General features: G+C 60.0%; 3 protein-coding genes across 7 annotated transcripts; 2 read left to right on the top strand and 1 right to left on the bottom strand.

Annotated features, from left to right (window-relative positions):
• Positions 1-236: 236 nt before the first annotated feature.
• Positions 237-10,106, top strand: TBC1D20 (TBC1 domain family member 20). Of its 2 annotated transcripts, none has more exons than XM_065850135.2 (8): positions 237-457; positions 2,690-2,875; positions 3,829-3,909; positions 5,330-5,516; positions 6,213-6,314; positions 7,051-7,192; positions 7,698-7,882; positions 8,000-10,106. In XM_065850135.2, the coding sequence occupies exons 1-8, from the start codon at positions 262-264 to the stop codon at positions 8,253-8,255; spliced, it is 1,335 nt and encodes a 444-aa protein (XP_065706207.1). In that variant the 5' UTR covers positions 237-261; the 3' UTR covers positions 8,256-10,106. The 2 variants fall into 2 exon arrangements, with proteins under 2 accessions (XP_065706207.1, XP_065706208.1); XM_065850136.2 differs by lacking the exon at positions 237-457 and adding an exon at positions 1,472-1,988.
• A 2,586-nt stretch (positions 10,107-12,692) lies between these two features.
• SOX12 (SRY-box transcription factor 12) lies at positions 12,693-16,795 on the bottom strand. Its single transcript, XM_065849608.2, has one exon. It carries the CDS (start codon positions 16,793-16,795, stop codon positions 15,896-15,898), a length of 900 nt encoding a protein of 299 aa, XP_065705680.1. The 3' UTR covers positions 12,693-15,895.
• A 1,583-nt stretch (positions 16,796-18,378) lies between these two features.
• C16H20orf96 (chromosome 16 C20orf96 homolog) lies at positions 18,379-26,511 on the top strand. 4 transcript variants are annotated; one of them, XM_065849606.2, is made up of 10 exons: positions 19,175-19,437; positions 19,685-19,802; positions 20,148-20,290; positions 20,887-21,045; positions 21,522-21,621; positions 22,047-22,204; positions 22,331-22,432; positions 23,320-23,403; positions 23,707-23,825; positions 26,352-26,511. In XM_065849606.2, the coding sequence occupies exons 1-10, from the start codon at positions 19,363-19,365 to the stop codon at positions 26,455-26,457; spliced, it is 1,164 nt and encodes a 387-aa protein (XP_065705678.1). In that variant the 5' UTR covers positions 19,175-19,362; the 3' UTR covers positions 26,458-26,511. The 4 variants fall into 4 exon arrangements, with proteins under 4 accessions (XP_065705677.2, XP_071671523.1, XP_065705678.1 ...); XM_065849605.2 differs by lacking the exons at positions 23,707-23,825; positions 26,352-26,511 and adding an exon at positions 18,379-18,924 and having other exon boundaries at positions 19,380-19,437; positions 23,320-23,700; XM_071815422.1 differs by lacking the exons at positions 23,707-23,825; positions 26,352-26,511 and adding an exon at positions 19,073-19,105 and having other exon boundaries at positions 19,310-19,437; positions 23,320-23,700.
• Positions 26,512-27,415: the final 904 nt, after the last annotated feature.

The raw sequence follows: 27,415 nt of genomic DNA, 5'->3' as shown, positions 1-27,415 counted from the left end.
ATAAACCCCGGGGTGTCTCTTTATGGGTGCTCGTTAACGGGGGTGGGAGCGGCGCTGCTGGACGCGTTGTCCGCCCCGGGAAGCCGCAGTGCTGTGGCGGTGTGGGTTGTTTTTTTAAATAAAAACCTGCAAATAAACGTCCCGGCGCCGTGACCCTGCGCTGAGGGCGGACACGTGCGGCACGCTCCCCTCTGCGCATGCGCGCCCGCGCCCCACCCCCTGCTGCACACGTGATCCGCCTCCCGGAGCTGCGCCTGCGCAATGGGGCGCCGTGACGTACTGCCCGCGCGCCCGCGGCGGAAGGGCGGGGGGAACGGGCGGGGGCGGAACAGGACCGGGCGGCGCGGGGAGCGCGGAGCCCCAGCCTGGTCCGGTCCGGTTTCCGGCTCGGAATGCGCCGCAGCGCCTGGGAACATGGCCCGGCGGAGCCCGCCGTGCAACGGTGTCGGCGGCCACGGTACGGGCTGGGCCGGGCCTGGCGGGCGAGCGGGCGGGGGGCGCCGGGTCCTCTGAGGCAGCCGGGGGCTGGAGCGCCCCCTGCAGGCACGGCGGCGCCCCCTAGCGGCGGGGCGGGGCTCGGCGCTGCGCTCGGAGCCGCCCGGTGGGGACGAGCCCGGGGGGTCCCGGGGGCCCGAACCCTCCGCTCGGGCTCAACCCCCCCGCGGCTGTGTAACCCCCCTCGGGCCCTCCCGGCCTCCCTCTCCAGGCCGCGAGGAGCAGCTGCGCTTTGGCTGCTGCCCGGCTCGAGGCCCTTGAGCTCTGCGGGCTTCGCTTCTCCCGGCCGCCCACCGCGGCGGTAACCGGGGTGGCTCCGCTGCAGCCCCGGGGCTGGCCCGGCCTTGCTGTGCACGGGTGCTCAGCAGCGAGAGCCCTTCCGGGCGCTGGAGGGGATACAGACCCTCTGGCCGGTGCAGTGGCCCTTTGTGCTGGGACACTTGGCGTTGGGTGCGATGAGCCCCTGCGCTCTGAGATCCTGTTTCTCCTTCAAAGTGCAACTTCACCTGCGAGTTGAGGTTTTGTGAGCGCACAGAAAAGCCTTTGAAATACCTTATTTTGTGTTACTTGCAGCTACTGTTTGCTGTACATTCGAACAGGGTAAATGTTGGGGTATTTACCAGTAAATCTCAGAAGAGGAACCAGCAAGACCTGGTCCTTTCTTCATGCTACTCTTGAAGTTCTTTGCGTGTGAACAGGAATTTTCTCTCCTTCCCAGGGCTCCTGGAGGTGCCAGCAGGTGTCTGTGTGTTGCAAGGGTAGGAACAGCCAGCGGACTGGAGCTGGTTTCTGCTCCTGTGCACACACATCTGCTTGCAGGAAGGGAAATAAAAGGAAGTTGTGGTCACTGGGTGAGCGTTTGGTGTAACGTTACCAGGAACTCCATGTTTGGAAGGGAGTTGGAGGTTTGTCCTAGGCTGTTGCATCTTATTTTCATCCCAAAAGTGTTTGTAAAGGGTACTTTTGAGAAGGGATGGCATCCACCTCTTGGCCTACTCAGTGTTCGTGTGTCTGAGCAGCTGCCATCCTGTTCCAGCACCTTGAAAAGCGGCACTTCCAGCCCGGCGTCACGCGGTGTCCCAGGAGCAGGGAGGGAACACCGGAGGTGCCACGTGGGCAGCGGACGCCCTCCCCCAGCCACTGCTGGGAGGGTGGGGCCTTGAGGCTGTTCCTCCATCCGGATCCTTTGAATTCCTCCCACCCCAAATCCTGTTCGGACACATCCGTTATCAAGCAAATCCTGTTTGGCTCCCAGGGGTAGTTGGATCTGTTGGAAAAGCCTTTACCTAAAGGTGGTGTTTGTGGCCTTATCCTGCACTCCAGCCCTGTGGCTGCTCCGCAAAGTCTCCGTAGTGGAAACTCCTCTGGTGTGGGGTATCGGGTGCTGCTCAGCTGCCTCTCTCCTTCCTCATGTGAGGCAGAGGTGACAAATACTGCGATGCAGTGTGAAATAGTGTCTCTTGGCAACTCCCGGGGAAGTGTTCTGGTCTCCTGTAAGTACGTTTAACCCATCTGAAACCAGAGCACCGTGTGCTCTGAGTGTTATTCCCTTCCCACCTGCCTCAGGGTTCAGGCGCTCCACAAAACAGAGATATTTGTTCAGTACTGTGAGCTGCGTGTGTACTAACAGCTGGCAAGATTGTGTTTGTTGGGAGAGAAGTCAATATGTTTGTGATTCGTTAACTCCGGTGTAATTATGTCCTTTCTTGTGGCTGTTGCTGTTGGTGGAAATGCTCAGATTTCTCCCTGGGACGGCTGTGTCCCGGAGCCACTCTTAGCCTGGGAGCTGGTGGGAACAGTGAGTCCTGCTCTGATGAGACACTTGACACCTGAGCTGGTGGCTGCGTCAGAGAGTAAACCAGTTGCAGGACGAGGGCTCTGAACGGTGCTGGCCAGAGCCTGAGCTGGGGGTGGGAACTGAGGGCTGAGGGCCGCAGGAGCAGTGGGGGTGGGAGGGAAGCGCTGGGGCACCCCGGATGCCAAGCCTGTGGGGATGGGGACAGGCAGCTGGCGGGTGACCCACTGGGGCAGTCCCTGGTCTGTCCTGGTGGGTGTGCACCATCTGTCCCGTGTCGGCTCTTTCCTGTGCATGTGGCTTTGCTGTGACCGGATTCTTCCCCCCTCCCCAATCTGAGTTGCTGCCCCCGTGTGCTGGCCTTGCCTGTCAGCATGTCTCTTGGTGATTTTCTCACAGACTTTGATTCTAAGAAAAAAAGAAAAGTGGCGGAAATTTATCAGGCTCTGAACAGCGACCCCATCGACGTGGCCGCGCTCCGGCGGATGGCGATCAGCGAGGGGGGGCTCCTGACGGATGAGATTCGCTGCAAAGTGTGGCCGAAGTTGCTGAGTGTCAACACGGACGACCTGCCCCCTCCTCCAGGTACAAACCCGCCTGGATTCGGGTGCTGTGACCAAGGGCTCAGTGATCTCTGTGTGCTGGAGGGAGGGTTGCCGAGGTGGCAGCGTGCTCTCTGACCCGCTTGTTCCCCTCTGCGCTGCTGCGCTTCCCCCAAGCTCATGTGCAGTAGGGACTTGCGCTGCAGTGTGAACGCTGTAGCTTCATGCACGGTGTTGCACATAAGTGCCAGATTTGGAAATGCGCAACTTCCTAAACTTTTACTTGGCCGAAATACTTCTGAGGTGCCTCTTCCAGGCACAGGTGAAGCAGTTTGTGGCATGAAGCACACGGTGTTTGGTCAGAGCAGAAGCAGAAAATGACCTTCCTGCTGAGGTGCCTGTGTGGGTTTTAAGCCTCAGTAATGCAGGAGCTCCAAGTCCTGTAACCGTTACAGTCACTGTCACCAGGACAGATGTTGTTCCATTCAGCAGTGTGCATCCCCCGTCCGTCAGGAGCTGGGTGGTGTTAAGTGGCCAGAGCTGCTGGAAGTTCTGTGTGCCCGCAAATTATTTTCTTTTCTGTTTGAATGATCTTAGCTACCTGCGGTGGGGTTTTCTTATGAATTATTTCTATTTAATAAGCCATTATTTGTGGGATCCACAGCCTATTGTCCTTTGCTGCTGCTGAGCATGCTTTGAATTCCATGTGAAAATTGTAGCGCAAAGATGTTTTCAGAAACACTGGGAGTGGTGTCAGTTTAAGCGTTTTAACATTTGTTTAAAGAAACAACAGTCTCGTTTCCTTGCGCCAACATGCCTTTAGTGTCAGCAAAAGTGAGGGGACAGGGGCTGGTATGTGACACAGAGAAAGGGTCTGTTTGCTGAGGTGGTATCTGTGCTACAGCCACCTCCTCGTCCCTGCTTCGGGGTTTCTCCCAGCTCTGCCCAGTGCCTTTGCACGCTCACTGTGAATCACCTTCCTCTTTCTCTCGGCAGGAAAGGAGCTGCGCGAGGACAATAAAGATTACCAGCAAGTGCTCCTGGATGTGCGGCGATCCCTGCGCCGCTTCCCGCCAGGTGAGAGGGGATTCAGGGGATTCTCCTCCCACTCCGCGCCGTGGGGCAAGTCCTGGTTCACACCTCGCCTGAGGTTGCAGTGTGTGACACTCGTTCTGGACTTCTAGAAAACCTTTTTCTTGTGAGCTCACAGCCACTTCTTCACACAGTGGAGCTGTTTTCCCGCTATCAGTTTCCTTCAGCCGTGCTATACGTTTTTGCTGTGGTTGTGCTCCCCCCTTCCCTTTGAGCCCCTGTGCCGGCAGCCCTGGACTGTCCACGAGTTTTAGTGCAGAGAGACCCGGATCCTGCGTGTCCTTCGCCTGTTGTGACCAGGGTAAGATTAGGGCAGATGGAGGCTTGAGAAATGTACCATTTGCTTCCGATTATTTTAGGCCATGTTCTGGCTCAGGGGTGTGTCTGGCAGCATCGTCACTGGCTACAACAAATTCTGGTGTAAAACAGGTGTCAAAATCAGGTTCATGCACCCGTTTTTAAGTGAATTCTGAACCTTTAGAAGCAAAATGGTTTTGCAGTTGTTTAGTTCTGATGGGTGGCTGGTGCCTTGTTGTGCTATTTATAAAACATTTAATCCAGCAGCTGTTTAACTCCGGCCGGAATCTGCTTCCCTCTTTTGCTGTCTTTATTTTGCGTAAACAGTTGATTCACTCTGACTCTTCCGAGCGCAGATACCGTGTACAACCCTCATTCCTGAAGGGCCTGCCTCTACGGATTTTTTTGCCCTTGAATGGCAGCCTCCTGCCTATTTTTAGACACACCAGTGAAGCGGGGGAAAAGGAGAGTTTTGTCATTGCAGCATCTCCTCTGGGACGTTCTGCTTGGCCTTTGGGCATTTTCTCTGCTGACAAGGACTGCCAGAACCTGGCTGCAGCTGTGTGGGGCAGGAACAATGTTTTTCCTGTGACATCCTGTCCCTAAACACATGTTGTTAGCAGGGGACTGATACTGAGTTGTGGCGATGGAGGCCTCACAATCTGATGCAGTTGGCACAGTTTCTGTGAAAATGAGTCCTGTCTAATTTTTTCTGGAACCCCTGGGAAATTAAAAATGCCGAAAATGTCCTTAGCAGTGCTGGATGTGCAGCGCAGTTCGCTCTTTGCTGCGCTGTACAAACATCAGCAAACACTGTTCCCGTCCTCCACGTCGATTTCCTCGCAGGTGGGACCAATGCAGCTCCAAATATTAACCAACCTTAACAACTAACTGGCCGCTTCCCCTGGACCGTCTGAGTTTTGAGGGGCAGGATTTAGGGCTTGGGATATTTTTTTTCTGCTGGTTTTGTCTCCCTCCCCTTTGCACCATATCCCTTGGAGTCAGGGTTGGTAAATGCACAGGTCCCCTCCTCGCACACCGCAGCCACACTCCCGTGGCAGGAGCTGGTGGGTCACACAGCCCGTCCCACTGTCACCTGTCCCCGCAGGGATGCCGGATGACCAGAGGGAAGGGCTGCAGGAGGAGCTCATCGATATCATCCTCCACGTCCTCAAGCGCAACCCCCAGCTGCACTACTACCAGGGCTACCACGACATCGTGGTCACCTTCCTGCTGGTGGTGGGGGACAGACTGGCCACGGCGCTGGTGGAAAAGCTCTCCACACATCATCTCAGGTACCTGGCGGGCTGGGCTGGAGGAGAGGAGCCACTTGTATGTCCCCAGGCTGTGGGGACACCAGTACCAGTGGAGGTGACTGAGGAGGCAGAGCCACAGGTCACAGCTGCCTGTTGTGTGCCTGCCCAGAGGGGACAGTGTGACCACACAGTGGCACATGGCTTTGCAGGGAGCTGTGCTCTGAGGAAGAATTAGTTGAAGGCTGACAGTTAATTTGTAGTATCTCTTGAAGGTGAAAAAGCCAACGTGCGTATGTTATTCATAGATCTCTGGCCATGTCTCCTGATGGGGCCTACAGCCCCTGGGGCCTCACGCTCACCTTATGTAGCCCTGGGCAGTTTGGCACATTGCGGGGGTCTGTACAGCTGGTGTCCTGAGCCCCCACGTCAAGTGTCTCTCCTGTTTGTGCGCTGAAATGAAAACAGCCCCTCAGCTGCAGACTGGTTTGGAGGGATTCTCCCTCCTCTCCCAGGTGGGGAGTTAGATTTTGGGTGCTGGAAAGGCTTTACAGTTCACTCGTGTGCTGCAGGGAAATAAGACATATCAGCTGACACCAGCGCGTGTCTGGGGCTGGGGCCACCCTGCCAGCAAAGCTCGTTATTGCAAGGACATTTATTTACCTTCTGGCTGCCTCTCTGGAGAGAGAGCTCACCGATGTGGTTGCTTGATGGAACTTCCTTTGAATCTTTCCTCAGGGATTTCATGGACCCAACGATGGACAATACCAAGCACATTTTAAATTACCTGATGCCCATCATAGACCAAGTGAACCCTGAGGTGCACGACTTCATGCAGAGGTACGCAGACGTTCCCTCAGAGCCTCCCCACTCTGCCCTGTCAGTCTCGTGTCACTGTTCATAGGGCCATTGGCACCAGCATGTCCCCAGCGCCACAATGGCTTCCTCAGAGTGAGTCAACAGCCGATGGTGACAGTCCAAAGCCATGTGGCACTCTGCTTCTGAGCAGACCCAGACCCGTGCTGTCCGTCTCGAGGGGTTTTCCATGGTGTCGTTGTCACCCTGGTGCTCTACAGTCCATTCTGGAAAGGCTGGGTCTTTGTGGATGGTGTCACACACAGGTGCCACAACCACTTCCCATGCCCAGTTTTTAGCTAGTGTCACCTTGCCGTAGTCTGGCGCTCGTTCTGGGGATAGTTCCCAGGTTGTGGAGCCTGGGCAGCTTAACGCAGCAGCAGGAAGGGAAGTGAGAGGGTGCTTTCTGTGCAAGTGTCTCTGTTGCCTTGTGTGACCAGGATGTCTCTGGGTACCCAGCTTGGTCACAGACTCCCAGAAGTGAGTGAGCTTTTGGGCTGGGAAGGAGTCTGAACAGCTAACTGTGCTGCAGGACTGCAAGTGTCCAGCGTGCCAGCCGGTGACAGGCTATGTCACACATTCAGGTTCTCCTGCAGGGACCGTTGGGACTTCTACTGTGGACCGTGCTGGCCGTGAGACGAGTGGTACTTTGCCCTGGGGTTCAGCGCTGCTTCCCTGCTGCCAGCAGCAGCTGCTCTAACTGCCCTTTCTCTCTGCGCAGTGCGGAGGTGGGAACCATCTTTGCTCTCAGCTGGCTCATCACCTGGTTTGGGCACGTTCTGTCTGACTTCAGGCACGTTGTGCGATTATATGACTTCTTCCTGGCTTGCCATCCCCTGATGCCCATTTATTTTGCTGCTGTGGTAGGTACTGGCCAGTGACAAGTGGGTTAACTGAACTGTCGCACGATGCTGGTGGTTGGGGGCTGCAGGGGGGGACTGGCTGTGCTTTCACATGCTGGTCCCACTGCTGGGCACTTGTGCGGGTGTTGGGGAGCCCATCTGGCTGGGGAGCACCCCGTGCCGTGTATCCATCTCCCTTTCTCCTGAGGGGGCTCCACACAAACCCCTGCTTGAGGGCAGGTTGTGGAGTCAGGCCCTGCTGAGGTTCTGCCCACATCTCAGACCTGCCAGCAGCAGCCTCGGCTCAGAAGGTGGGTGGAACTACCCAGGAAGGGGCTTTCCACGGCCTCAGAGTCTTGGGCAGGGTTTGGCTTTTATCTTCTGCTCCACTGCAGTGTGTCCCTTTGGGGAAGGGCAGGTCTTCCAGCTGGAAGCAAAGTGTCTTTCTCTTCTGGCTCTGAAGCGAGTGACAAGGAGTCGTCCCCACGTCCCCGGCTGTCCTCAGTGCTCTCGTTCCTCTCTGCAGATTGTGCTGTACCGCGAGCAGGAAGTTCTGGACTGCGAGTGTGACATGGCCTCTGTCCACCACCTCCTGTCCCAAATCCCGCAGGACCTTCCATACGAGACTCTGATCAGCAGAGCTGGGGACCTTTTCGTCCAGTTTCCCCCATCCGAACTGGCCCGGGAGGCGGCTCAGCAGCAGGCAGAACGGTGAGTGCGGGGCTGTCCACCTGCTCCCCATGTCCTTGCAAAGATCTTTCTCCCTGGCGGGAGGCTGGTCCCAAAGGCAAGCCGTGAGTGCTCCTTCACCCCTTTCTTCTCTTGTAGAACTGCGGCTTCCACTTTTAAGGACTTTGAGTTGGCATCAGTGCAGCAGAGACCAGACACTGTGTTGAGGCAGCGCTTCAGGGAGCGGCTCCGAGGGGAGGAGCGGACAAAATCCATCTTGACAAAGCCAAGGACCAACCGCTTTGTCAAGCTGGCGGTGATGGGGCTGACGGTGGCGCTGGGGGCGGCTGCCCTGGCCGTGGTGAAGAGCGCGCTGGAGTGGGCCCCCAAGTTCGAGCTGCAGATTTTCCCCTGAAGCCAGAGGAAGGGCCGTCCCTGTAACCGCGGCTTCCCCTGGCACGAAGGGCTGATGTTTGCTGAAAGGACATGTCCAGAAACAACCTGTCTGAAGATTATTTTTTATTCTTACTGCGTCCTGTGACGCTTTGGGCCTTTGTGACAGAGACTGACGGGAAGCAGCCCAGCAGGATTGTTCCCCGCACCAGCGCTCACCGTGTTCTCTCCTCCCAGTGCCGGGGTGAGCAGACGGGTGCTGCCACTGTCTCGTGAGGAACAGGAGTACGGATCAGTCGAGCTCTCCAGGCGAGCACAGGTGACCGTGTGAACGGAGAGCCATGTGTGGGCTCTGCTGAAATGATCCCGCGTTCTCTGTTGGGGTAATTAGTGTGAGCGAGGGCAGATCCTCTGTCTCTGCATCGCTCCCAGCACACCCACCTTGGCATTCATCTCCACCGGTGCTCCCACCCTTCCACAAGCGTGTAATACTCCCCAGCTCCTTTGCTTCCTCACCTTTGCAGTCTGCCCCGGTCACAGAAGGGCAGGGGGCAGTAGCCAGCCCTGGGGGAGCGGAGCTCTCTGGCTCCATCCTGGGCAGTACCGCGGTTGTATCGCAGATCAGCGTGGTGAGAGACAAGTGTCACTTGCCCTGCCCGAGGTACGTGCTGTCATGTGCCAGATTGCGTCACCACAAGAGTTAGTGACACTGTAAACACTAGTTGCAGACTTTTCTTATGGCTCTGGAAACGGGCTCGAATGTGGGGAAAGGCTTTTTCCGCCTTGCAAAACACTTTGCACATGCCAGAAGTCTTTGCGCTTGGAAGTCTGTCTTAAATCTCCCCCACGAACTGATCAAACTTCAGTGTTGCCCCTCAGAATAACACGAGTGAGGGAGTTTTCCAGAAAGGCCCCCCCACCCCTGGCATAGCTCCCATTTCCCTGCCAGTGACAGTCACAATGCTCCCTCACCCCCAGGCTAAGCAGCAAATCCTTCTGGACAACTCAGTGTCCCACTGAGACTAAGCCAATAGACACTCGATGCCTCTACCTCTCCCCGACCTGCTAAATCTCCCGCAAGTGCCCTTACCCATCCCTACAGCCCCCCTGGCTCCCCCCTGCTGCATTGTGCCCAAAGCCGCCTGTGCCGTGCCCAGGGGCTGCACACCTGAAAACCGGGTGTTAGCTGAAGAGTTACAGATTTCTGGATAGAGAAGAAAATTCGTGCCGTGCAAAGCTCAGCACCCTCCTGTCCCAAACCCCTGCCTGTTGGTTCATAACCATTTCTGTGTAAATTCTGGGCTGCCTTGTGGGCCCTCGGTTTTGGGGGGCTGTGCTGGGCTGGCTGGGGGTGGGGTGCAGAAAGTTGTCACGCCGGACCTGTTTCGGTTCCCTCTGCAGGCTGAGAGCTGGAGCGGGTGGATCTGTGTTCGCAGAGGCAGGGTGGTGCGAGCTGAGGGCTGCTTGGGGGTCTCCTCGCCCAGCGTGACCCATGGCAGAGCCTGTTCCTGGCCTCCAGCCCCCTGGCCGCTGCAGTGCCGAGTGCTGGGTGACTTTGCACTTTAAAACTCGTGGTGCAGGAGAGTTTGTGGTGACCCAGGGGTGCTGCCAGGCGACCCCGGACCCCTCTGTGCACTCCCCACTGCCCCAAAGGAGGGGATGGCTGGAGCTCCCCTGGGGAAGCCGCTGCACTCTCCCCGCTCTCTGGCCATGATGCACTTTAGTTCCTGTGTTGTCCCCAAGGAGAGGAAGGGCCTGGGAGGAGATGGTTGCTCGGGTGCTTCAGTTCCTCTGCACAAAGACTTGTATGTACCCGTGTAAATGCAGATTTGTACAAACCCTATAGCTGTAAAATAAACACTTACTAAACCCATTTCCTTCCCCGCCCTGTGCCAGCAGGGCGTGGTGTGGGGATGGGGGTGCCAGAGCTGCTCTTGTGGCACCCAGGGCCTGGCGCTGGCATGTCCGCTGTGGTCACCAACCCATGTGGCCTCGTGCCCAGCATCCCTGTGGGAAGAGCAGCCAGAGCAGAGCAAAACAGCACTTCCCAGCCTGGTTACCATTCTCCTTCCATTTGCCTTTGGGTCAGTGCCAGGTCCTGCACGTGCTGTGGCTCTCCAGGGTGTCCCCCACTCCATGGCATCCCCCACCACTGGGGCTGGAAATAGCTCGACCCCCCCTTTTGCACCCCGGGCCAGGTGTCCAGCTGTGGGTGGAGGTCCCAGGCACAGCCAGGGCATGGTGCCCGGCATTGGGGACACAGCCGTCACCTCTTCGCCCATGCCATCTCCAGCAGCCAGGCACACTCTGCTGAGCCATGGTGACACAGCAGCCACTGTCCCTGGGCTGGGAACGGGCTTTGCTCAGTGACACAAGTCGGCCGCCGTGGTTACTGGATCATCCTGGGGCTGATTTTAGTTCCCTGGGGCTGCTTCTCTGTGAGCAACTTAGTAGTGCTTGCAGCCCTTTGGGAGGAACAGGCACGCAGAGGCCTGGGGCTGTGGGGCCCTGGAGCCCTCCTCTTCCTCGCCTGCTCACCAGCACCTCCGGGCACTTACCTGTGCAGGTCTTCCTCCCTGTCCTCAGGGAGTGGCTGCCCGCATTGCCCATGCTGGAGAGCAGAGGGTGCCTGTTTTGGGAGCTGGTCTTGGCCACGGTGGAGCTGTGTGCGGCAGGGCAGGAGCGGCCTCTGTCCCATGCTTCCATCAGGACATGCAGCCAGAGCCGCTGGCGTCGGCACACGGGGCTGGGGGTGTGGGGGCTTTGGCCTCACTGGCTCAGGGCTGTCCTGGGGCTCCTGCAGCCCCTTCCTTCCACCCTGGTCCCTGGCCGAGGGGGCAGCTACCCCACAGCACCCAGCAGGATGGGCGCCCTGTGCCCAAACGTGGCCAGGGTCACTGGAGGGGCTGCCAATGCCACCAGCTCAGCCGTGGCGTGGTCTGGTCCTGCTGCTGCAAGAGACAGCATGTGGACATGCCAGTGTGTGCCAGGTTTCTGGGAGACGATGGGGATGGCAGCAGGACCCCCCAGCCCACCGCCCTCCGCAACTGTAGCACCCGTAGGGCTGGGCCGGCTCCTGTTCTTGTCCCAAAGTGCACGGATGGGTCACTGGATGCATCCCTATGCAAGGGCCATTGCCTGTTTTGGGGAGAGCCAGGAGGGACCCCGAGAGCTGCCCCTCCCTGCAGGGCTCTGTCTCGGCCACTAGGACTCAGCCGGGCCAGCGAGGCCAAGGCCACGTCCTCGGGTTGACCAGAGCATCGCTGCCCTTGTCCCGTGGAGCTGCCACACGGGACGGAGGAAGGGACCCCCCTGCACTCGGGGACCTGCCCGTCCTGGGCCGGATCCAGCCTCGGCACAACCCCCCCACTTCCCCCTCCCCGCCGCGCTGGCAGGATCGGGCCCCACATCAGGCCACCCGCAGCTACCCAATCGCCGGCGCTGGGGAAGGAGGGGCGGGGGCGGGGAGGGGGGATGCGGGGCCGCTGCCTTGCGGGAACACAGGGACACGGCCACCACATTGAGGGGACAGGGCCACCGCGTCTCTCGGACCGCCTGCCCAGGGATGGGGCGTTGCCATGGGAGCTGCCCTGCAGCCTGGGGGGGTGTGCAGGGCGGAGGGATGAGGGGTAAATGACATCCCGGAGGAGGGCGGAGGGGACCGGGTCCCTTTCGATGCCGCTGAACAAAGCCCGGTGCCGGAGAGGCCTCCCCGGACACGTCCACCCCTCGGGGACGGCCCCGTCCCCAGCACCGCCCGGGGCGCAGGGCGGGGGGGGCGCCGGGACCCGGGTATGCTCCGGGCTCCCTTGTTGCCGTGGCAACAGCCGGGGGGGGGGGGGGGGGGGGGGGGGCGGGGGAAGAGTGACGCACGCGGCGCGTGGCCCCCCCGGGCCCTCCTGCAGGGCCGGATTAGCGACCCGACCCCCCACAGACGTCGGTTCCCGCGGGCTGAGCCGAGCCGGGGGGACCCGCCGGGGCTGCGTGTGCACCGAGCAGGAGCCGGCACCGGCACGGGGCACGGAGCACACGCGTGCACTGCACACGTGTGTGCACACACACGCCACGCACCGCCCCCCCCACCGCACACAGACCGTGCGCATGGGTACGGCCTGCACACACACACACACGGGGGTGCACTCGCAGCAGCTGCTGACACACATGCAACGAGATACACCCACACACATGTGCACACACACGCCCCCCAGCAGTGCTGCTCCCAGGGGACATCCAGCCCGCACCAGGTGACAATGATGAACCCTCCCCAGGGGACAGGCGGTGAGGAAACCCGTGGGCTGGTGTGGGAGCAGAGGTTTGCGGTGATAGCCCATGGACCAGGGTGGGAGCTGGATGTTGGCCCCTGGGAACCCCATATTCCCTTAGGGGCCCCACATCCCCCTGGGGATGCCCCATCCCGAGGGCAGGCACGAGATGGCGCAGGAGTAGCCAGAGCCATGGACAGCGACCAACACACTTTATTCCATAGTCACAACAGTCAGAATAACCAATAACTGAGCTTCCGCAGAGCCGGCACTGGCCACGTCGCACCCCCTGGGACGGGACGGGAGCCGGGGCTGCCCCTTTGCTAAATCCTATTTCTCCAAGACACCAAATACAGGACCCTTCACTAACACAACACTACAAAGGTGACCCCGAGCGCTGGCGCCCGTCCGCAGGCTGCACCGCGGCCCCGCCAGATCCGGGGACCCCCGGCCCGCTCGGCCGCCGCCGGGGCAGCTTCTTCCTGAGAGAGGTTTGGTTTATTTTTATTATTAATTTATTATTATTATTATTATTCGCTTTGTCTCTAGTGATGACGGGATGTCGCACGCGCACGCACACACGCTCGCACACGCATGCCAGCCAGCACGGGGCAGCGGGGAGGTGGGGGCGCAGCAGGAGGGGGCCGCACGCTGGGGGGGTCTCTAAGCACTACAACCACACGGCACAGAAAATCCACCACTGTCCACAACGGTTCTCCCCCGACAAACACACCCAGCGAGTCTCGAGGAGGGGGCAGGAGGGGGATGAGGGGGGACGGGGATGAAGCGGATGGTGTTGTGCTTGCGGTCGGGGCGGGGGGCCCCGGCTCTGGCTCTGGTTCTGGCGCTGACCCAGAACCTGCTCCTGAGGAAACGTTTCGCCTGACAGTCCATGGAGGGAGCACCCCAGCCCATGGGTGACACAGAGGACCCTGGGCCACCCCTGTGCCCTGAGCTGCAGGACCAACAGCACACACATGTGATGCGAGACCCTCACCATGGCCTCAGGCCCTGCCGGTACTCGGGGCTTTGGCTGGGGATGGGGACGGAGGGCAGGCAGCCGGCAGCCTCAGCAGATTTCCCAAGCGCTCCCAGCCATGGCACAGGGTGGCTGTGCACCCTGAGAAGGCACCGAGGTGCTGGGTGAGATCTGTGCATGTCAGAGAGCCCCGGGGCCGCAGAACACCCCAGGAACCCCAAATCCAGCTCAAGCAGGGGAGGGAGCTTGGGGTGCTCCTGGCACAAGGCTCCCCGCAGGGTGGGAAAGCAGAGTTCCCTCTGGGGTGGCAGCGAGGCAGGAGCAGGCTGCTGGTGTCATGGCTGGCCCGGTGCTTATTTGGCTTTTCCACCTTGAGTGGGGTTGGGTCCGGTGGGGAACGGGCCGGGGGGGCAGGGACGGGGACACGCTCTATACAGGGAACATGTGTCTGATGCGTGACACCCGCCTGGCTCCGCAGGCTGGCACCACACCGGGGCTACTGAAACACGGCGGCTAAGGCAACGCCGACACACACACACGCAGCTACCGCTACACACCAACACATCTACAACCCATGGCTGGCAACAGGGATGTGCCTCAAGGGGACCATGAGGCCACCCAGGACGGGGCTGGGGGACACTGAGCATCCCTGCTAATGGCCAGGGGACACACCTCTCCCCGCACCACGGTGCCTGTCCCCATGCTGAGCTGAGGCCCATGGCACCTCTGGCAGCGGGGCCAGGCAGGTCCCCCTCTCTGAGCCCTCCGGAGGTGCCAGGACCCGGTGGCAGGGAGACCTTCCCCGGTCACAGCTCTGTCCAGCCCTGCTGCACCGGGCAGGCACAGGGCAACCTGCGACTGGAGGAACCGGCAGCCCCAAAATGGGGATGCAGAGCCCCAGGGAGTGGGTGCCCCACTGCCCCTGGCACCCCACTGCCCAGGAAGGCTCAGAGGGGTCCCCACAGACTCTGAGCCCCTGGAGAATCAGGGCCATGGGGACCTCAGAGGCTGTTGCAAGCAGCAGTCCCAGCCGAGTCCAGTAGAGCTCCTTGCCACAGCCATGTCCCCACGGCTAGCAGCTCAGGGTGGCTGCAGTCCCTGCTGGTCCCCTCCAGCACAGCCGTACCCCTGTGCTGCCCCTGTGGCTGCTGCTGCCCGGCACTGCAGCCACGTGCTCCTGACAGCGGGAGGAGGCAGCTCGGTGGAGGAAGGAGCCATTAGGAAAAGCAAAGAAAAACCCGGCTGGAGGAGCCGCTGCGACAGGACCCGCCGTGCTGGGAAGCTCCTCGGCAGTGCTCTGCCGGGATGTCCCTGCTTCTGGCGGAATCAGTGGGCACGGCCTGGCGCAGCGTGGAGCAGCACCGTGCTGGAGCATCGCCCACACCACATGCACCCGCGAGCATTGGCTGTTGCTGCTGCTCTCAGCCCCGCCTGGGTGGTTGCCTAAGGCAGATTTCCCACAGCATCCTTGCCCGGCCTGGCCCTGTCACCCCCGCAGCGTCACCCACTGCAGTCGTGCATGGCAGGACCCAGCTCTGCCAGCCACAGAGGGCCAGCCCAGAGCAGGTCCCACATGGGCACCGGCTCCAAGGCTAAAGCAGGGACACGTTGCTCTGGGAAGGGCTCATCCCCCAGCGGGTTTTGGGGTGGCTCCAGGCATGGGCTTCCGCCGCGGCACGGTGGGCGCTGCACAACCGCCAGGCGAGAGGAACAACACAGCCTCTGCATCCACGTGCGCATCACGTGCGCACAACTTTGCTCTTCCCAAAGTCAGCGGCGGGCAGCGCGCGCCACAGGGAAAGCACAGGGAAAGAGCCAGCCCCGTGGGACAGCAAACCCCCAAAGCTGGGGACCCCTGTGAAACAGGGTGTTGGGCAGGGAGGGCTCCCCATGGCTCTGACACCCCTAGATGCAGCACAGCAGAGGATCCCTCCCCAAGGGCTGCAACAAGGGAGAGGAGAAAATTGAAGACATGCTTTAAATGCAGCCAAAAGGTAAAAGGAATCGGCCATTCCCAAGGAACGGGGAGGGCGGGACGGGCACCGAGAGCTGGGGCTGACATGGGTGCTGCTGCTGCCCAGGGCAGCAGCCGGAGCAGCCACGGCTGGGGGGGAAGGGGCCAGGTGCTGACAATAAAAACCCCATTAGATACTCGCATTTCACGGCCAAATAACCGCGGCAGCCAGCCACGTGTCCCGAGGGCCAGACAGACAGACGAGGAGTGGGTGTGTGCCAGGGGGATGGGGTGAGCAGGGAGCTCTGCCTTCCAGCGGCTTCAAGGCAAAATACCTGATTCCTGCATGTAAACAGCTGGTTTCGGGTTTTTTTGTTGGTTTTGTTTTTTTGTTCTGTTTTTTTCTGTTTTTTATGACCTGATTGTGGAAAAAAAAAAAGAAGAGCGTTACCTGCAGAGCGCGGGACTCAGTAGGTAAAGACCAAGTCTGAGATGCTGGACATGAGCCAGTCCCCTGCTATCATCTCCGTCACCTCGGGCGTGCAATAGTCCGGGAACTCGAAGTGCGAGGAGCTTCCCCGCGGGAACAGGTCGTGGTCCTTGTCGAAGACGGACCAGTCCAGGGCAGCACAGGTGGCACTGGCAGGAGCCCGTGCGGGCAGAACCCCCAGCAACTCTTCCTCCAGCTCCTCATCGGAAGAGCTGAAGGAGGAGGGAGGGGACCTGGCCGACATGGGAGAGGGAGACCCGCTCTCTGGGGAGCTCCTCGGCTCGGGACAGGCGACGGCAGGGAGGGGGGGCACGGGGGGCTCCTCAGTGCCACGCTCCTCGGTGGGTGCTGCATGCCAGGTGGTGGTGCCGGGCGCCATGGGGCTGTCCTCAGCCGGCACCTCCAGCGCGGGCTCCTGTGGGGTGTCGGGGCTGGCGGGCGGCTTGGTGGGCTGCCTGCGGCCAGCGGAGACACGGCCCAGCACCGAGGGTTTGATCTTCACCGGGAGCCGCGGGCGGGCCGTGCCAGTGCCCACCTTGCCCTTTTTCCGGGGCCGGTACTTGTAGTCGGGGTAGTCGGCCATGTGCTTGAGGCGCAGGCGCTCGGCCTCCTTGACAAAGGGGATCTTCTCGGAGTCGTGGAGGAGCTGCCAGCGCCGGCCCAGGCGCTTGGAGATCTCGGCGTTATGCATGTCGGGCCACTGGTCCATGATCTTGCGCCGCTCGTGCTGTGACCACACCATGAAGGCGTTCATGGGCCGTTTGATGTGCCCACTCGGCGTCTTGCACCAGGCAGGCTCGGTGTCACGGGTGGGCAGCGAGGCACAGGGCTCCCGCCGAGCCTCTGCGCCCCGGCCCCGCGTGCCGCGCTGCACCATGCCGGGTCCCGGGACCCCCCCGCCGCTGCCGCCGCCGCCGCCTCCTCCGCCTCCCCGCCCGCCGCCTCCCCGCCCGCCACTACGCGCCGCGCCGCGCCGCCCCCATTGTGCCGAGCGGGCGGCGGCGGGGCGGGGCGCAGGGGGCCGCGCCGGGGACCGGGAGCGCACGGCGGGGGCGGCTCCGCCGGGGCGGCGGCCGCTGCGATGCTCCGGAGGGGCTCCGGGCCGGCCCGGCGGTCTCCGATTCGGGGATGTTCAACAGCGGTCCGATCCGGGGGCGCTCCGGGACGCTCCGCACAGGCTCGGGGACGCTCGGGGCTGTTCGGCACCGGCTCGGGGACGTTCCGCGCCGGTCTGGGGACGCTCTGGGGTGCTCCGCACCGCCCCGGGGATGTTCAGCACGGGCACGCTCCGCACCGGCCGGGTGATGCTCTGTACCGGTGCGAGGATGCTCCGCACCGCCCCGGAGAGGTTTTCCCGGTCGAGTCGGCCGATGCTCCGGTCGGGTGCGGTGCGAGGACTCTGCGGCGGGTCGGGGGTGCGCGGGGGCGGTGCGGGCAGCCCGGGAGCCGCACGCCCCCCGGTGCCGCTCTTATAGCCGCCGCCGCCCCGCCCCCGGTAAACACCGCCGTGCCGGTTCTGTCAATGGGAGGCACCGCCCCCCCCGGCCCATTGGCCATGGGCCGGGGGGGAATATCCGTCTCCACCAATGGCAGACGCCCGGAGAGGGGTTGCTGGAGAGAATGGCAGGGCGGCACGCCCCGGTACCGCCGCCACGGCGCCCCGGGAGCTCTCGGTGCCCTCACCGGAGCAGCACAGTATCCCCAGTAACCTTCACACGAGCATCTCAGTACCCCGGGTGGGCACTCTGGTATCTCCCCGTGCCCTCCCGTACCCACCCGGGGATGCTCCACTACTGCCGGTATGCACTGCGCCTCCGGTCTGAGCACCCCGGTGGCCCCGGCGCCCCCTACACCCTCACGTGGGCACCCCCAGGAGTCCCCACATCCCTCACGGCCCCCAGGAAGCAGCACCCCGAGCCGGGCACGGCTCTGCTGACCAGGACCCTGAACATCGCCCGGGATCCAGAGCATCCCCTGGGACCAGAGCATCCCGCCCTGGATGCTGCTCACGGCCCCCGTCTCTGCTGGTCCACGGGGCTCTCGGGGTGCCCCAGTCGCCCAAACAGCCCAGGCCCGGGACAACCCCCATGCAGTCCAGCTGCGGCTTGCAGCGCTCGGCCCCCCGCAGCGTGGGAAGACCGGTGCGACCGCGGACACGTCCCCTCCACCCACCCCAGCGGCCTCTCCCCGGGGCTCGGTTCCCGGCGGGTCAGAGCGGAGCGGAGCGGGAACGGGCGCTGCCGGGCAGGGAACGCGCTGCCCACGGGGGCCACGCCGCTTTCCTGGTGCCACGCGTGGGGCCTTGACCCCCGCAGCGCGGCACGGCCCAGCCAGGCCCCGCCCTCCCGGACAGGCCCCGCCCCCTCCGCGGGGCCGCGGGCAGCACCAATGGCGCGGCGGCGCTGTTACCCCGGAGACCGCGGGCTGCCCGCCAGGGGCCGCGCCCATTGGCTGCCGCGGCGGCGCGCGGGCTCGCCGCAGGGCGCGTACCCATTGGCTGCGCCGCCGCCGCCAGTTGCTGTGGAAACAGGGGCCGGAGCCGTGGCCTGTACCGGGCCCTGCGGCCTGTACCGGCGCCTGCACTCCCGCCGGCCCGGCCTGAACCCCTGAGCTGTCCCGACAGCATCACACAACACCCCCCCACAGCGGTTTCCTGATCGAGCTGGGCCTTGCACGGGGCCTGGCAGAGCCGTTCACTCCCCTAGCAGCCAGAGGCGATGCCCAGCACCCAGCTCCCATATAACCCTGGCACCGGCCATCCGCTCTGCCGCTCTCCCTGGCCCACAGGGCTTGACGCCCGGGCCCGCGGGCAGGACGGGCTGAGCGCGTGTTAGCGCGGCAAGGCCCGCAGCACCGAACCCCGCCGAGCGGCCGTGAGGCGGTTGGCCCCGAGCACCGCGGCCGCCATCCCCCGGACTCCCTGCCGGCCCCTGCGGCTCCGCGAGCGGCCCGTCCCGCAGGGCTGTGCACTCCGGCCCGGCTCCCGCCCCGGTGGATCCCAACCCGGTGGGTGCCGCCCCGGTCGGTCCCGTCCCTCTGCCCCCGGGCTCCCGCCGTGCGGCGACGGGGCGGAGCCGGCAGGGGGCGCCCCTCCAGCCCTTTCCCGTGCGCGCGGCCCCGCCCGGTCCCCGCACCCGCCCGCTGTCGCCATGGAGACCGGGCCGGGGCCGGGAGACGGGGACGCGGGGTACGGGGGGAGCCCCGGGGGACTGTGGGGTACAGGGGATCCACGGGGGGCTCCCAATGGGACAGAGGGGGTGTCCCCATAGGAGAAGTCCCCAGGGGGATGGGGTGAGCAGGAGCTCCCCGCGGGACAGGGGGGACCCGTGAAGTTGGGGTTCATCAAGGGCTCCACAGCCCGGGGTTGTCTCTGTGCTCTTTGGACCCACAGCAACCAGTCCGTGGGGACGGGCAGGGCCGCCGTCTCAGCCAACGCGTGGGGTGATGCTTGTTCCTTCCAGAGCCTGCACAGAGATGGATGCACAGGGCCTGAGTGTTGGGGCACAGTCCAAGGGAACAGTAAGTCTCTTGTTCCTGTGGGGATTCTGGCACTCATAGCGCTGTGGCTGTAAATACAGCGTCTCTCAAACAGGCCTGGGACTCGCTTCCAGTAGTGGGCACAAAGGGGCACGTGGGAGCCCCGGGGAGTTGTGGAGGGGACTCCGATCTGGGGGAGTCAGATCTGGGGGTCGAGGCAGAGACGTGTCTGCTCACAAACCTCCTCTGACTCCCAACCTGTTCTGCGCTGCCCTCGTGCTGAGTTTAGGATAACAGCAAACGGCAGAAGCCAGAAGCAGAGGAGAGGAAATCTCCAGCCCGCAAGGTGACTTTGCCACCGCACACTGACGAGGACAAGAAGAAGAAAGGGGAGAAGAACAAGCCAGGTTGGGAGAGATTCCCTTACACACCACGCTGCTGTCCCTGCCCACCGGTGCTGCTTTCACATTAGCCCAGCTCTTTCTGCTGGGAGACATACAGCAAAAGCCACAAAAAGAAAATTACCCAAGGGGAAGTGCTGAGAATAAAGGGGGAGAACTAGAAAAGGCCAGGGAGTGCTTTGTAGGCGGCTCCTGGGCTGTAACTGCAAGCAGCTTTTGCTGGTGCTGCAGGTTTGAATTCAGTCGCTCCGTCGTTCTTTTATGTTTCCCTCAGCTGCATATGACAGGAGAGAGTAGATGTGTTAAAGCTGGACTGCGAAATAAACACACTCCTCTTTTTTGTTTTACCAGTTGCATTTACACTGAGTAAAAAAACACTCTTGGCTTTGGAGACATCATCATCCCAAGAGAAACATACAAATTTTGCTGACAAGAAATTAGCGCTTAGGAAGGCTGAATTAGCTAAAGCTTTGGAAGAGATCGAAATGACCACGGTATGTACGAGAAACATCCAGAGCTGGGATGTAGGTAGCAAATCCATACAGTTACCCTGGCGGCCTTTATGGAAGAAATTCTAGCAGTCTGACTCACGCTTGCAAAATGGCATGTGTTTATTTATTAATACGCTGGAGGTGGTTATGCTGCTCTGCTTAGTGCTGGTGAAATCCAACCTTGATATTGTTGGAATTAAGAGAAACCAAGAGAGATTCCAGGCTGTAGCTGTAGGAGGGATGAGATTTAGGAAGCATGACCTGTTGGAAAAGACTGTTGGTATCAGATTTTCTCAGTGTAGAAAAGAGAAGGTTGAGGTGGAGGACATGGCTGCAGATTTTTGGTAGGTGAAAGGTGGTTATAAAAGAGACGGGGATCCTGCAGCTGGCAGTGAGGAAGGTGGGCGCAGGGATGAGCTGCGTGGGGAAGTCAGAGCATCTTGGCTGAGGTTTGTTGTGTGATGCCAGGATGATCAGGGCCTTATTGGTGCTGTTACCCTGTGACAGGAATGTCCTGGGGATGGCAGATGATGGTAATCAAACTTTGGGCAGGTGGGACTGGTGCATTCTGCAGCACTTTAATCCACAAATTCTTGTAGCGTCTGATTGATCTGAAGAAAAATACCATCGAGGAGCTGAAGCAGCGTGGTGCCCACCTGGCAGAGACCAACTGCCAGCTGATGAGGTACATCCAGCACACTGACGACAGCACTGCCAAGCAAGCCAGGGTCCTGCTGCAGGAGTATGAAGCATTTCAGGTGAGGCTTTAGGGCTGACCAACAGACCCAGTTCAGCAGAACACAGAATTTCCCATTAGTTTTTAGGACTAGAGAAGGATCAGACACTGTCCGGTGCCCTCCCCTGCACTATGTGTGACTGGAGTGTCCCCAGTCCTGGGGGAGCTCTCTGATGCCCAAAGGTCCTGCAAGATGCTCGTTCTGTGCCTGTGTTTTAAAGCCATGAGAGCACCCTGGCTGTAACTGTCCCAAGCACCAGTAGTCACCCCTGTAACACCCCAGACCTGTCCCCCCGTAGTGTCCTTGGCTGCAGCTGCCTCCTGCAGCACCACTCTGCTCCCCAGAGCAGCTCCAGTGCACGAGCTGGCACCAGCCACAGCAACGGGTTCCTCTGTGCCGCTAATGCAAGCTCCAGCACGTAAGCTGGTCAGGGATGGAGCAGGGGGACAGTTCAGAGCTCTGTGGCATGAAGAGTGACTGGATTTCTCCCTGTGCAGAGCGTGCAGGCAATGGTGCAGACCCTCAATCAGAACCGGCTGGATACAGCAAGGGCAGAGCTCCAGGAAACGGAAAAAACATTGGAAAAGAACCTGGGAGGTGAGTTTCTCACACCGCTATGAAATGCAGTCTGTGCACCATTATCTTTGCTTTCCATCTTATTAGGTGAAAGACACTGTGTTGATCTTATAAATGTCAAACAATTCAGTTTCTGAAAATGAATCCTGTTTGCAATACGGGATGATCTTTCCATCAGCCTGTCGGGAGGGACTGAGCCCTGTGACAGTGGCAGCGTGCTCTGGAGGAGGGAAGTGCCCCCTCCTCGGCAGCTCTTTGCACTGTCCCCTCAGGTCAGGATCTGCTCAGGGGGTCTGACTCGCATTGGCTGTTCCTGCTCCCCACCAGGTGTGTAATCTCTGCAGGGAGAAGGGCTCAGGCAGATGCAGGACAGACCTGTCAGCTTAGGTAAGAAGCAAAGCTCTGGAATCCCTGCGTTGAGAGTTTCTCTTTTGACTTTCAATCAGAGCTACAGCAGCAGCTGGAGGAAGCCACAGCAAAGGTTCAGGTACTCCAGGAGGAGCTCAGCACTCTGCGCCCCTACATCAACGGGCACTATCCGGAAGAAGATATCAGGATCGTCTTTCTGCAGCACAGCATCGAGAACCTGAAGAAGCAACAGCAGGTGCTGAGACCTCTCCTTCCCTGCTGCGTTCCCAGGGAGGAAGGTGAGGGCAGGGAGGAAGGAACACAATGGTTGTCTTGCCTAATGCTCCTGTTGTTTCTGTGCGCTGCTTCCCGCTGTCCTCAGGTGGAGACAGAAAAGACAGAAAAAATGATGGAGGCCGTGTTGGAAGAATTGCAAGCAAAGGCACAGGCGGAACAAGAGGCAATCCTGCAGAAAGTCGTGGAGGTTTGTGAACATCCCAGCAAGTGAGATCAGTTTCTGGGAGCTGGGAGACACAGCCGGGGCTGCCACATGTTGCCCATTGGTAATAGCACGGTGCAACAGGTACCCCAAATGACAGAGCATCACTGCTGCCCTCCTGTGCCATCCTGGGGCTGCTTGTCAGGCTGGGAGGGTACACGAGAAATTATTCTGAGCTGCTGCTGTAGGCTCATGAGTTGAAATATTCTCAGACTCGCTCCTGAGAGTTTGCCACGTGGAGGTGAGTGCATTGTGACCCAACATTCACCCTGTTTTTACGGTCCCTGTTTTATTACATTATTTAGATAGCTGCTTCGCTAATTGGCTGTGACACCACTGTGGCAGTGCACAAGTGTTTGTAATAAATTCATGAGGAAATTAAACTATATGCGGCACTACCAAGCAGGGACTGCTGTCGTTCTTCCCAAAATAGGAGGAACTCCTGTTGCCCTGTTCCCGCTTGCGTGATGTGCTGAGCCCTCTTCCTGGGTCAGCAGCTTGAGAGCACTAAGAAAATATTAATTACTGACTCAATTTACAGCCTGCTCTGGTGCAGAACTGCTGTGCCCTTTTACAGGTGATTTTGTAAGGACAGCTGATATAAGTAACCCAAGCAATATTAATAAACTTTCCCTGGGAAACTGAACTCGATCTCTTGAGTTCCTCAATCTCATTCCAGAATCAGCGTGATGTGATCTCAGGAACAGTCTCTTTCGAGAGGCAGAACCCAAACCTCATTTGAGCAGAAATCATTTCCTCAAAGAGTGACGTGTCTGGACACGGCCAGCGTTGGCACCCAGCAGTCGTGGGGTTTCCTGCTGGTGGTTACTGGGGATTTTCTTCAGCTGGTTTTCTTCTCTTCACCCGCGCAGGAGATGTTGCTGCACCAGGATGGCCTGAAGCAGATGATGATAAACAACTACATTCTGCAACGTGAAATACTGAGGCAGAGGGAGGTGAGAGAGCTGGGGAAGAGCCAGTGCAGTGCGGCAGAGCCGGCCACCCTGAGCCCTTGCCCATCCTCAGGACTTTTTTGCCTTAGTGGGGTACGTTGCCTTCCTTTTCCACGGAAGTCAGTGGGCACTTGGGACATCCTGAGAACGAGCCATCCAGCAGATATTTCAGGGAGCCTGTTAGAGGATTCCTTGTACAAGGGATGTTTTCTAGCTCTGCTGTTTGCAAAATCTCTAAAAAAAAACCCCAAAACACTCCTGCTTCTCTTGCAAAGTAAAGAGCTCCTGGAAATTTAATTCATTCAGGCTAATAAAGACCTGGAAAAGGAGATCGGCGAGCTGAAGATAAGTATCCAGACACTCCGACAGAGTGCAAGAGACCCAAGAGAGATGATCTTTGCTGACGTTTTTCTCCACAGACCAAAGTAAGGCTGGTCGGTGGGCACACGCAGCCCTTTTCTGTGGCCTTGGCTTGCAGAGCCTTTGGCACTGAGTGCTAATAACCTCACCCTGTCATTCCCACAGATGTCACTGTTAAACCTACACCCAGCCTGGGGAATAACCTCACAGTTACATTGGGTTCTGCTTGGGAAGACACTGCAGGTCTCATAGTATTGCCTAGGAGCAGCTGGGAACAAGGAGCATTCGTGGCGAGGCAGGTCTTGCCCACCTGGTTGTGTGAAATGGCAGCAGTGAACTGGGGGAACAAAGATGGGCAGCTATTTCACCTAATACATAAAAAAAAATGTGTCGATGGTATTAGCTGGCAGAAAAATGGCAAAATTTTATGATCGTTCTCGCTGCTCCTCCCCTGCCCCAGTTCTCTGGTAGCAAATCACACGCAGAGTGCAGGTTGTGGGTAATCCCCGCTCCCGCTTGCCAGCGTGCACTCTGCCGGTACTGGTGGTAAGAATTACAAAGCACAAGGCGAATCCTTACTTAGCGTGGACGGGGAGGAGGCCCTGCCAGCTCGGTGACGGGAACACCGGGCTCTCCTCTCAGGGACAGACCCAGCAGGGCCAGCTCTGCAGGCTGACGTTCAGCAGCACCCAGCTGTGACAGGCTGTTTTCTGCCAGACCCACAACAGGCTGAGGCCATAACGCTGCCCATTGTCCTGTGCAGTAAGGACAAATCACAGAAATAATAGATGATTCAGAGCTGCTGAGGTACCTCGGCTTTCTGTGCTGCCCGCTGACCAGGGGTACAAACCTGAGAAAAAATGGGTCAAAGACGTTTGAATGTTGAGTATGCTGTCACCCAAAACCCATAGTTGTGCACAGAACAGTGTGCATATGCACTTTTATTTACAGCAGCTGCCTATACAAATTGTTCTTGGCACAGAAATGTCTGTTAATGGAATCATTCCTTTCCAGCGTGTCCCATCGCTGCAGGTGCAGGCCAGCCCCCAGCTACCCTGCACTTCACATGCCCACAGGGGTTATTTTGCGTGAAAATATCATCCCTTGGGGTGAGCAGACGCTCTCCCAGCAAACCAGTGGTCGTGCGGGCAACAACAGGAGCCAGATCTCCCGCTCCAGGCCTGGGGTTTTAGCTGGAAGCCGGTACAGCTGCAGCGCTGCGGAGGCACGAGACGAAGCAGGAGAAAAACCTGGAACGTGTCAGGAGACCACGGGAGGGGGGCGAGTGATGGATTAGTGCAACTTAGGGTTTTTTTCCGATAACAACAAAAAAATGATAAAAACAGGGAATTAATTAGGCTCGACATCTGGTGGGGCTGGGATTACTGAGGGTGGCTGGGAGGAGAGTTAAAAATAGCAGGAAGGCCCAAGTGGAAAGTTTCTGTAACATCACAAGTCAGGCATTTGGTGCTTACCCGCGCTGACAGGCGGGAGCCCGTGCCAGGCCCGCTCGCCATCCCTCGGCCCTTTCCCACTGACCTCCCTGCAACTTTTCACACGACTTCACCGGCCCTGCTTTTTTTTCTAATTAACCCTTTGGTTCCTGACACCGGATTTGCTTCCTGAAGGAGCAAATATCAGACCCGATCTGTGCTCAGCCTGGAAGCGTAAGGGTGTGCGGGAGCGCAGGGCTCTTGCTGACCCTCCTCGGGTCCTTTGTGAGCCCAGAGGAGCTGTGACCCCTGCGTATCTGTTCCCATCTGCATTTCAGTTTTCTCTCTTTAAAAACCCTCTGGCTTCCAGGGGCCCCGGGTGGATTTCAGCAGCAACTTCAAGCCCCGTGCTGGAGACACTCTGGATGCACAGTTTGTCCTGGGCTCAGACGGAGATGGATGAGCGCAGCCCTGAGCAAGCCCAGCTTGCTGTGCTTGTCCTGTCTCTGCGAGAAAGCAGATGTACCTGGCTGTTCCGATGGGCTTTCTCCGCTTCTGTTTGTCTTGCGGGGTTGACAGTGAGGGGCAGCTGGTTTAACTCCTCTCCCTCTCAGAGCCCCAGGGTTACATCTGGCTGGCGGGGAAGGCCGGTGAGCACCAAGTCTGTCTCGCAGTCACAAGCACAGTCTCAGAAAGGGCTGTGGAGCAGGGCTGGGGTTCAGAACTGATTTGTAGGCAGAGGGTTTAGCGGCCAGGGCAGACCATGAAGGCTGAACTGAAAAGCAAAACAGTGTTGGGGTGAGCTGGACGTTGGGCTGGGATCTGGTTCCTGCTGAACAGGGGCTGTGCTCAACAACCCTTGGCTGCTTTTCAAGGGGTTTTGCCTCTGATCCCACAGCTTTGTCCTATGTCCCCAAGCCAGCCTCTGGGCCCTCCCCATGGGCCGCAAGACACAAAGGCAGCGGCACAGCGAACACAAGGGTCACTTGCCCCTGCCCGCCCCCTGGGTGGGCTGCACAGAGCACCCAAGCAGTCACCCACCTCCGGCCCTGGCCGTGCAGGAGCTTCTTCTCCTCCTCCTCGCGCCAAAGCAGCTGAAGTACAGCGGTTTATTCCTGCTCTTTGCTTTGCCTGTCCTAACTCCCCTCTCTCACTCAGGTGCACACCCGATGCTGAGGTGGTCCTCAGCCTCCCCACCGAGGAGGAGCCACTCAGTGGATGCTCAGCCCCTTGCCCATCACACAGCACGGCAGGGCTGAGCTGAGATGCTGAGGAAGTGCTGCTTTCCCATCACCACTTCTCCATCCCAGCCCACCTTGGGGACTTGTGGATGCGGTTATGTGGTGCAATAAAGGTGTTACTGTCATTCCTGGCTCGTGTGGGATGTGCTGTGCTCACTGGCTGCAGTCGCTTGGATGGAGCATGGGGTGAGCCTTATGACCGCAGCACCCGGGGAGGATCATCAGCCCTCCTGCAGCTGTGGCCTGACTGTTGTGGTAGTGCCACAGAGGGTTTGAAGCCAAAAGGAGCCTCCCTGTCACTGTGCTGTGACTGTGAAGGGTGTCCTGGAACTGGCCCTGGTGCCCTGAGGTCCTAGCAGCACATCCCAGTGTGGGTCAGGCTGGTGCCCACGCAGGGCCGGTGCTCGGGGCATTTCGTACAGCACCAGTGGTGCCTGCACTGCTCCAGTCCAACCAACCAGCTCAAATAAAACCAGCTCCTCTGCTTGCCCGTGCCAAGAGAACCCCCGTTTGCACTTCCCATTGCCGGCTCTTGGTGCTGCGGCATCTGCCGAGCACGGCCCGGGCAGGACTCCCGGTCCCGGCAGCGCACGGCCTCTCTGGGCACCGCGCACCGGGCAGGACTCACTCCTTACTTGGCGAAGCGGTGCAGCCGTGCGCTGCCCCCCGCCGCCGCGAGATGGAGCCGGGCGGGGGCGCGGGGAGCGCGGCCGTGGGGAGAGGGGCGGCGGGGGCACTCGGCCCGGGCACAGCGGGGCGCGGCGGAGCCCCCGCCCGCGGCAGCACATCCCAGCCGGGGCGTCCCGGGGCGATCGCCCCCGCCGCACTGCTCCCCGGGACCGAGGGGACACGCCCCGGGGAAACTCGACGTGCCCAGGCACCGGGAGCCCCGCGGGGACCTCGAGGACCGGACAGAGCGGCCGGAACCGGGGCTGGGGCCGGTGAGGGCGGGGGTGTGTCCGGGGAGGAGGGACCGGGCGC

The sequence above is a fragment of the Patagioenas fasciata genome, chromosome 16 (genome assembly GCF_037038585.1).
Source record: "Patagioenas fasciata isolate bPatFas1 chromosome 16, bPatFas1.hap1, whole genome shotgun sequence".
In the NCBI taxonomy this organism is placed as follows: Eukaryota; Metazoa; Chordata; class Aves; order Columbiformes; family Columbidae; genus Patagioenas; species Patagioenas fasciata.
Note: the sequence above shows the minus strand (reverse complement) of the source record. Positions and strands in the feature narration are given on the sequence as shown.